At 36.9% G+C, this 10,735-nt stretch overlaps 1 protein-coding gene across 1 annotated transcript; it reads left to right on the top strand.

Annotated features, from left to right (window-relative positions):
• Positions 1-241: 241 nt before the first annotated feature.
• On the top strand, positions 242-9,994 carry LOC131902223 (lysine-specific demethylase 7A-like). The gene is made up of 3 exons (XM_059253259.1): positions 242-1,134; positions 7,897-8,014; positions 9,769-9,994. Coding segments are annotated over exons 1-3 (330 nt in total). The 5' UTR covers positions 242-1,133; the 3' UTR covers positions 9,980-9,994.
• Positions 9,995-10,735: the final 741 nt, after the last annotated feature.

Below are 10,735 nucleotides of genomic sequence, written 5' to 3'. Positions count from 1 at the left end.
TTTTTAAAGGTTTATTTATGTTTAGAAAAAATTGTTTATGCTAGGAATCCATTTGAGTCTTCTGGAAGAGCATCCAGTGGTCTTAATTGCAGAGCCATCTCTTCAGCCTCGAGTGTTTCCATTTTACTTCTGTGCAGTAACACTTGTCAGTTCTTGGGAATATCTTGGGAGCCTTTTCACAAAGTCCTTGCCTGTGCCTATTTCAAGTGCTTTGCCTATTTTCCCCCCAACGGTTTCAAATTTTGAAGTCTTAAATTTAAGATCTTTGGTCCATTTTGAAGTGATTCTTGTGCTGATAGAGAGATAGTCACCTAGTTTCATTCTATGTGGGAATGTCCGGTTCCCTAGCACCATTTGTTTCTGTGGAGATACCATGCTGTTTCTGTTACTGTGGCTCTGGAGGGTAAGTTGATGATAGGTATTGTGATATTTCCAGCATTGCCTTTTCTGTTTAGGGTTGCTTTGTGCTTTCATACTATTTTAGGATTGCCTTTTCTAGTTTTGTGAGGAATGTAACTGAAATTTTGATGGGGCTTGTGTTCCAAGGGTTTATTTTGATGCTCTTCATAACATCTTGAGGTGTATGTGCTTAGCTCAGTAATGCCAGGCTTCCTTTTTAAACACATTCATTTAAGGATATATAGAATTTGCAAATTCCATAACTTACAAAGTATATTATGTAGTGCATTCATTGTTAGATGAAAATATTGTTCAGAATCTCATTATGACTTACCTTTTGACTCAACTTATTGACAGTAATTTAAGAAGATGATATTTACATAGTGCTTGAGGGTTTTATGCTTATAATTGCAATATTTTTGATGTTTTCATTGATGCTGAAAGTAAATAGCTTCATGTACATTTGGATCTATTCTCACCCACAATTATTAGCCAGTGTATGGATGGAAAGGATAATACAATTTATTCTTGTATATATTTCAGATTTGCTATTTGAGTTATTGTACATTTCTCACCTCGAGTCCAAACATTTCTTTATAGTTAAGTGAAGTTTCCATTCATATTTTGTTCTTATTTGTCTTTATCGTAGCTGTGTTGGTGTAGAAGAACATCATGCTGTTGACATCGACTTGTATCACTGCCCCAACTGTGCACTTCTACATGGTTCTTCCTTGAGTAAGTACTAGACGCTTAGATGAAAATTACATGTATATGGTGGTACTTTGATGATACTCTAATAAATATCATAATAACTTAACAAGAACTGTAGGGAAGATTTCATTAAAAATACTTACAGTACAGTTTTTGTCTGAAAAGAATAATTAAAACTTTGAAGTAGTCTGATTATATAGCCCATACTAGCCCCAAATTCCTTTTTTTTTTTTTTTTTTTTTTTTTCTTTTTCTTTTCCACTCTGTAGATCAGGCTGGCCTCGAACTCACAGATCCACCTGCCTCTGGAGTGCTGGGATTAAAGGCGTGTGTCACCACTGCCAGGCTAGGCCCCAAATTCTTGATCTTCTTGCCTCTGTCTCCCAAGTGCTAGGATTCCAGTTAAGCCTTTGTTTGAATTATTAAATATGCCACAAATGTAAGGGAGAAAAATACTAATATTTTTAATTGCTCATGGAGAGCCCTCAAATTTAAGTACATCTTTACATCTTTAAAAAAGAAAAAAAGAAAAAAAAAAAGAAACTTTAAATTTACAAAGCATGGCAAAGAAACCCTTCCCTGGTTCTGGAAACAGATTGTGACTAATAAGATCATGTTGTCTTGGAGCAATATGCAGAGTAAAGATTTGACTCTAATGGGCAGACACACATTGTATATTTAGGAGATTGATAGGTAAAATATTGCATGTATTTACTGAATTTGGTTGTCAAAGCGTATCTGCCTAAAACTCCTTTCTTCCCCAACTTTGGTGTCCATGGAGAGATAGACAGAGATGAGAATAAGGCCACAGCAGGTCTCTGATGACAGGCTTTTCAGAGAGGACAAGGTAAAGTCTGGAGTCCTTTTCTTTCACTAGGCTAGAGTATACCAGCATTAGAAACAAAACAATATTAATATTCGGTCTTTTACAGATACTTCCAAAGACTAAATTGAGATGTCATTGTATGGATGCGAGAGAAAATATTTAAAAGGCTTTGGAATATAGCTATTTATTTATAAATTTTTGACTGCAAACTATAATTTTTGTGTTCATAAAATTAAAGGAAACTGTAGACTTTGTTTTAAAATTAGAAAGACAACTAGAGAGATAGCTCAACCATTAAAGGCTAAACTCAAACTTCAGTTTCCAGCACCCAAATCACCAAAGTCTGTCCCTCCAGCTTCCCTTTCCAGTACTCGGGAGACAGAGGCAGACTGATCTCTGTGAGTTCAAGGACTGCCTAGTTTACATAACAGGCTAGCCAGGGCTACATAGTGACTCCTGTCTCAAAAACATAACAAACAAAACAAGAAGGAACCTTTGACTGAGGGTACTTTGATAAACTGTGGGTGGTAGGTAGGTAATATAGAGCCTCTTTGTTTTGAATATGGAGTTTTGCCCCCTTGTACTTTTCTAAGTAGAAATTTTGTTATATGAAGGTAACATGTAAAAGAGACTTAGTAACAATTAGACTGATCATTTATTAGAAATATTAATAATTTCCATAATCTCTTTATAAGAGATTTAGGAATTTAAGTTCTAGTAATGCATAAAAATAGATTATGTCAAATACAGGTTACCTGTTTTCATAGTATACAGTATGAAACTTAAATTTAAGACACCTGGTAAAATTGTTATATGAATCTTGCTTGGTGTATGTTGTATATAAGTTAAATAAGTTTTGGTCAAGAATAAGGAAGAAGGAAACAGTACAGTATTATTATTTCAAGTCAAACAACTAAATTTTATATTGGTTTTGGTGTAAAGTTCAAATATATATTCCCCAAATGAAGTGATTTGAATTTTATTTGTATGAAATACTGAGTTGCTAAGAGCTAGTACTACTTCAAGGGATACATTGTATTTTTTCCATATGATGTCATCTTTTAAAAATCTTATCACACTTGCTAAATTGATTACACAGACCATAATGGATTGTAACCTACACTTTGAATAATGATGCTTCAGAGAGAAGCTTGCCTATTATTTGGCCCTTCAAGTCCCTCTTCTCTTTGAAGAACTTCATACCAGGCATTGGCCCTCTTCTGGGAAAGCATCCAACTCTGAGTACTCGGAGGGAAGATGCTCAAGATGCAGTAATCTGTTTTGCCTTGACTTAGGACTCACCTTCCACCATACTTCAGCATCCACTTCAACTTGAGTAATCCCTTTTGATTCCTTTCCCTCTGCTACTAAGTGTTTCTTGATACCTTGTCTGAATATTCCAGATGTCTTTATTATAGATATAATCGAGACATTATAATACCCATTTAATAAAGTTCATTGGATTATACTCTATGGTTAGGAATTAAGAACCCTATTTAAAGCAGGAAGCTGCTCAGCATTTGAATATAATACTGTGTTCCTCAGGCACATGCAACCAAGGCAGACGTTTTCTTCCCTTTCCCTGTGACCACTACTTAAACTATCCCTTCACTGGCTTCCTCTTAAGAAAAATTCAGTCAGCTGTTGTAGTGGATGAATTTGTTTCAAGCTTGTTGGCCAAATAGGACAATTGCATGCTTCTCTTAATCTATAGGTCAGCACATTAAAGGAAGTTACAGTATTTTGGTAGGTTATTATATACCAGATTCTATAGTGAGTAAATACTTGACCTATATTATCTCCTTCAATATGTGCAACAATGTTATATGAGATATAAAAGAAAGTATCTAATTAAATATTGTGTAGTTATTCGTCAGAACTGTAGTTTGGACCCATAGCTATCAAATCACAAATTGAGTATACTTTACTGATTAATGTGCTCTGCAAAAATTAAAATAAAAAAATGGAACATCTGGCTGGGCCTGGTGGCACATGTCTTTAATACCATCACTTGGGAGGCAGAGGCAGGCGGATCTCTGTGAGTTCGAGACCAGCCTGCTCTCTGTAGTAAGTTCCAGGACAGCTAGTACTATGTAGAGAGACCCTGTCTCAAAGGGAGGAAAAGCAACATCATAGTTCACTTAGCAAATGGCAGCTTTTTTGTTGTTGTTTTGTTTTTTTTAATGATGATGCCTGTTAACACAGAGCCTTGAGCTAGGCTACCTGTATGGTAGGAATATGAATTATTCTCACTTTCCTTGAGGCTGTTTTGCAGTGTATAACAAATATCTTTGAAATAGTGCTGTTTGTGTTAGTTTTTCTGTTGCTGTGATAAAATTCCATGACCAAAGCAACTTATGAAAGGAGTTTAATTGGGTTTATGATTCCAGACGGTTAGCATTTGTTGTGGTGGAGTGAACGCATGGCAGCGGGTGGCTGGGCCAGCAGCTGAGGCAGAGATAGTGCACTGGGAATGGTGGGAGGCTTGAAATAGTGACCTCCTCCTCCAACAAGACCACACCTCCTAATCCTTCCCAAACAGGCACCAACTGGGGACCAAGTATTCAAATATAGGAGTCTCTGGGGGCCATTCTCAGCCAAATCACCACACTTTATTCTAGCATTTCTGGAAATTTATATTGAGTAATTAATTACAGAAACAGATTTATGTACATGGCTGTTAATTATAATGTTATATGAAGAAAGATTGAGAACAAATGAAGTGCTTGTCTTAGTTACGTTTCTACAACTGTGATGAAATAATATGACTAAAGCAGTTTATGGAAGAAAGTATTTAATTTGCCTTACAGTTTCAAAGGGTTAGAGTCCATGATGGCGGAGCAAAGGAACAGCTTAGAGCTCACATCTTGATTAACAACCATGGGGCAGAGAGAACATGTGTACTGGGAATTGCAGAGACTTTTGGAACTTCAAAGCTTGCCCCCCAGTGACACAACTCTTCCAACAAGACCACACTTTTTAATCTTTCCCAGACAGTTCACTAACTAGGGACCAAGCATTCAAATATATTAGCATCTGCAAACCATTCTCATTCTAGCCACTACTGTGCTTAAGAATCAAAAATAGCGGGGCGATGGTGGTGCACGGCTTTAATCCCAGCACTCAGGAGGCAGAGCCAGGCGGATCTCTGTGAGTTCGAGGCCAGCCTGGTCTCTAGAGCGAGATCCAGCACAGGCACCAAAGCTACCCAGAAAAACCCTGTCTCAAAAAACCAAAAAAAAAGAAAGAAAAGAAAAAGAATAAAAAATAATTATAACACGGCACATCTACACTTTAAAATTGTCTGCTTTTATATTGCTTTTGAATATTTAATAAGGAGGAAATGTCCATAAAACAAGAAAATAGTATAAAAACATGTGATACCAGATGGAAATAAATTTTATATCCATCTGTGTATAGTAGAGGAAAACCTACACTAAGATGCCCTTGAATTACAGGAATGGTTTTAAAGATTTGATTTTAGTTTTATGTGTTTGTGTGTCTGTATATGTATGTACACCTGTGTGGGTGCCTGAAGGGGCCAGAAAGGTCATCAGAGATCCACCTGATGTGGGTGGTGGGAACTGAGCTCTAGTGTTCTGCAGGAGCAGCAAGTGTTCTTCCCTGCCGAGCCATCTCTCTAGCCACTGTATGAATGGTTACAAATGAGAGAGAGTAAAGCACAAGGGATACCTTAGTGGAATGTAATTTTCTTGGGAGATTTAAAGTGGGTGGGGTGGCACTGAACCTCCTCTGTATTGAAGATCTAGTCACAGTTCCTTGGGAATCTTGGTTTAGACTCTTAGATATAAATAATTGTGATTTCTACATCTGTTGGTTATAATTGTGACCTTTATCTAGATGGGGATCCAATGTTATGATCTTGGTAAGGGAAATATTTAAAATAACTTGAAATTAGGCTATGGTGTAGCTCAGTTGGTAGAACATGCTTGAAGTCTAGAGGTTGATTCCCAGCACTACAGAAAACTGGGTATGGTTGTGTGCTTACCATGCCTGTAATCCTAGCACTTTAGGAAGTGGTGTCTGGTTTACCAAATGGAAGGTCGTGTAGCCTGGGCTACATGAGACCTTGCCTCAAAAATGATAAAATATCTTGAAATCACATGGTTGTTTTCTCCATAACATTTTGTTATGATAATGTCCAAACAAACAGGAAAAGTTGAAGTAATTTTACAGCAAGTACCAATAAGTCTTCTCATACTATTATCATCTTCCATCACTTGCTTTACTCCTTATTTCTCCGTGTAGTTATATCACTGTCAATCATTCTTACTATTTAAAAAATAATGTGGGTTGGGGATTTAGCTCAGTGGTAGAGTGCTTGCTTAGCAAGCGCAAGGCCCTGGGTTCCATCCTCAGCTCCAAAAAAAAAAAAAAAGACATACAATAAAGCACATATATTTAAAAATATAATTTAAAAAAAGTAATAATGTATTTCTAAGTAAGTTGCTGACATCAGTACCAGGAAGTTTGAATGATGGGAGTTTTAGACTTTAAAAAAAATTCTTTTAAAACTGATAGCTGTGGAGCCCCATAGGACTGGACTAGGCCCTCCGGATACGGGAGACAGTTGTTTAGCTTGAACTGTTTGGGGGCTCCCCAGGCAGGGGGATCAGATCTGTCCCTGGTGCATGGGCGGGCTTTTTGGAGACCAGTGCCTAGGGTGTGACACCTTATACAGCCTTGCTGCAGGGCGGAGGGGCTTGGACCTGCCTCAGCTGAGTGTGCCAGGCTCTGCTGACTCCCCATGGGAGACCTTGACTTGGGAAATGTGGGGATGGGTTGTAGGGGAAGGCTGGAGGGTGGGAAGAGGGGGGATCTGTGGTTGGTATGTAAAGTGAATAGAAAATTTCTTAATAAATAAATAAACAAACAAATAAAAGAAAAAAAACCCCTGAAACTTATAATCTAAACAGAGACAGGAGGATTATGAGTTCCAGCATAGCTTGTGCTACATGGTCAGAGTCTTCCTGGAACATACGTGCGCGCGTGCGCGCGCACACACACACACACACACACACACTCACACACACACACACACAGTGAAATCTTACATGGTATCACACAAATGAGCTTTAGGCAGGACCACAGGTAGCCATTTTCTTCATTGACCATCTTCCTCTTTGTTAAGGGTGTCTTAGGTATACTTTAAAAATCATCACTCTGTTCCATCTCTTTCATTCCCTCTTTGAGAAATCTGGATCCAGAGGTGTCCAATGACCTTTTCCAAGGTTGCAGAGGAAGTTGATGGATGAACTAAGAATTAAATATATGTCTCCTGATTTTCACTCTTAAGAAAGTGAAAAATCTAATCAAGATTATCTTCCCCACCCCCCAGCTTTAGAACCATAGGAATTTAGCATCTGAACTAACCTTGATTTTTTTTTTTTTTTTTTTTTTAAATCACAGCACTGGTCTTGCTTTAATTATGTCTTGGTGAACTGTCTCTGTTCTTTATGTCAGTATAAATGTGCTTATTTGGAGACAAAATCCTTACATAAAAGAGAATAGTGTTATGATGTTGGAATGGATTTTTGATGAGTAATAAAATGCCTTATCCTGAGAAGATAATTTGGATGATGTGATTAATCGTAGTATGACTCAATGTTTTAATAAACTAATTTAAGATAATTTGGAAATGTTATAATATAGTTAAATGTGAGTAAATAAAAGACTTCTTTGCTGCTTTTAATCTTTTATTTAATTTTTAAATTATTTTGATGAAATGATCAAGCGTTTAAAAACCCACAGTTAGTTATTTATAATTACAACATTAGCTTTTGTAACATTTTCTTTTGTGGCCTGGGAATGCATTAAAAACTTGAGTGTTGTCATTGTTCCTGTAGTTGTTCCTTCTGATTATGTAGACTGTAACAGTGAGGTAGTATAGTGCTACCAGCCGCAAAACTGTTTTCCTTTCCTGACTTTCTGTGGATTCAGTGAAGAAGAGGAGGAACTGGCACCGCCACGACTACACAGAAGTGGACGACGGCTCCAAGCCTGTGCAGGCTGGAACTAGGGCCTTTGTGAAGGAGCTCCGTTCTCGAGTCTTCCCAAGGTATGGAGCCTCGTTCTGCCTCAAACAAGATTTAACAGCATTGGCTAATAAAGCGGAATTATCTACAGTGCGTTTTTCAATTTCGGTGGCACCATGCCATTGGTGTCAGTTGGCTTTTCACTTTTTTCTGTAAAGGAAGTAGAAACTATCAGGACATTACAAGTCATAGGAGGAACTATGCTTAGTTTCACGGAACTTATGCATATGCATACTGGGTCACCATGTAAAAATATTCATCCCCAGAATTTGAAATACACTGATGGAAGCAGTTCTCATTTCTGACTCGTTATGATAATGTGGCTGCTGTTTCTCTTTTTCTTTCTTCTCACTTTTCCCTGTTTTGCACCTCTGTTTTCTCCAGTCACTGTATCAGCTGCCTGTGCCGGGTCCACCAGACGCATGCAGGGTCATTGCTTCGCCTCTGATGGCATCAGGACTGAGCTTTCTGATTCTGAAAAATAATGGAGTATATTTGAATTGTCTAGGCTAAGAGAGAGCAAAAGCATTATAAAGCATTTAATCATGCTAATTCAGATCATTTCCTACTCACTGCCTGACATCTCTTTAAAGAGATAATGCTTAGTAAGCTTTATACAAGATCATATCTCAGCTTGTTAAAGAGGGGAAGCACAATTTAAATTTAAATCACAGTATCACATTCCGTCTATTATGGAATTTCTTTCAGGTCCTGAAATGAAAATTCTGAGATTTTCCCTCTGTCTTTAAGATTGCTCTGCTCTGTTCACCACCTTTTAGTCCTTAAACAGAAACATGATGACAAACCATCCACATTTGTCTCCCTCAGGTTGGCTGAGAAATAGAAAACATATGAAACAGTGTTTCCACATGATTTTTGTTGAATTAAGCGTCTTGTTCTCAAGCTGTCAATTACCAGTTTCCAAATTGCAGGAGGAAGTTTGCTTGTTTTCCCTTTTACTGGACAATGCTTGATTTATTTGGGGCCTGGCACTAGATTTTTAGTCTGGGCCTGTTTACAGGTCTCAGAAGTGTTTTATGCCCTCCCAGAAACCATTTATGCAAATTAGTATCTGTGGGTATACATTTTTCAGGGAGAGGACATATGGCTTTCATTTATTTAAAAGATTTGTGACCCTCAAATTATTAGTAATTCATACACTTTTCTGCCAACGTAAACACAGATGAGTATCGTTAGAGCTGATCACAAATGCCCAGACTGTTACTGCTGTTAATTAAAGGGCTACTTTTAATTAATTCCATAAGCTTTTGATTATTTAAACTATAGTAAGATAACAGTAAGTATTGAATTAAATATAGTTGATGTAATTTACATATTGTATAAAGTAAATTGAATAGGTTTTCATAATCCCCTCTGTCAGGCTTAATGTCTTTTGAGCTTTTCTTTCTACATTGAAACATTTATGTTTATAGATGTATATATGTATAATTCTTTAAAAATGTGATTGTGTTATGAATGATACACAATTTACATTTATGATCTATTTCATAGGTACCTTTTCATGTAAATATGATTTGCCACACTCCATAACTGTTATACTGCGTCCAGTATTTTTCATTCCCATATGATCTATTATTTTATTAATTAAATATGAATTTTACTTTGAGGGTTCTATGAAAGTTTTAAAGAGGAGAATTAGGTTGAGAACCACTGATACAAATACTTCCACATTCTTTCTCCATGTTAACTCATTACCTCAGGACTTTTATGAACAGCTTATCAATAAAAATAACATTTTATTCTTATGTTTTCTTAGTGCCGATGAAGTCATTGTAAAGATGCATGGCAGTCAGCTGACACAAAGATACCTGGAGAAACATGGATTTGATGTTCCTATTATGGTCCCTAAATTAGATGACCTTGGACTCAGGCTCCCTTCACCTGCTTTTTCAGTGATAGATGTGGAACGTTATGTAGGTACGAAATTGGTTCCTTTAAGTACTTGCAAAAACATGGTAAAACTATAAATGATAGTGTCCTAAGAGTATTGATATGGAATGGAAAAATATCAGCTCTTTGTGCCGGATGCTTCATACGGGTCAGGAAAAGTGAAATTCTGTAGTGCTTCTTTTGAGTGCAACTCCACAGACCTACAATGGTCAGAAAAGAGTGAAACATTTTATCTGTTCTTATTATATCAGCCTATCCTACTACTCTCTTAGTTGTTAAATTCGATATTTGTGTAGAGAACGTTGTTACTGAAGGGCAGCCAGATTCCAGGAAGATGTGAGAAACTGGATAGGTTCTAACATCTGCAAAATGAGGGTATCAATTCTGAGCCTAGTCTTTTGAATCCTGCTTCTTGACCTCCTGTCTCTTAGGAAGGGCTGTAAAAAGAGAAGGTTCAGTTCAAACATGTACTTATGTTAATGACTTGGTCGGTAATCACCATTTAATGATGCCTGGACTGACTTGTGATTTTTGAGACCCAAGAAAGTAAGAAACAAGGCAAAAATTACCAGTTGCCAGATCTTGGCATTTTCATTCCTTTTATTTATTCTCATTATAAAGTTTATAGATAAAGCTGGCAATATGTACATGCTATTTGCTAACAAAGGGTAGGTATTATTTGAGAATCAGAACCCAAATCTACATTGTCTCAGAATTATGTGTCCACTACTATACATTATTTCCTTGGCATGTCATATTGAAGAACTTATCCCTCTATTCATTTTCATTGATAATTGTTTCATTTAGAAAAATCCAGTTAAATACCCTGACTT

The sequence above is a fragment of the Peromyscus eremicus genome, unplaced genomic scaffold (genome assembly GCF_949786415.1).
Source record: "Peromyscus eremicus unplaced genomic scaffold, PerEre_H2_v1 PerEre#2#unplaced_4096, whole genome shotgun sequence".
Classification (NCBI taxonomy): Eukaryota; Metazoa; Chordata; class Mammalia; order Rodentia; family Cricetidae; genus Peromyscus; species Peromyscus eremicus.
The sequence above is the reverse complement of the archived record's forward strand: the minus strand, read 5'-3'. Positions and strand labels throughout refer to the sequence as shown.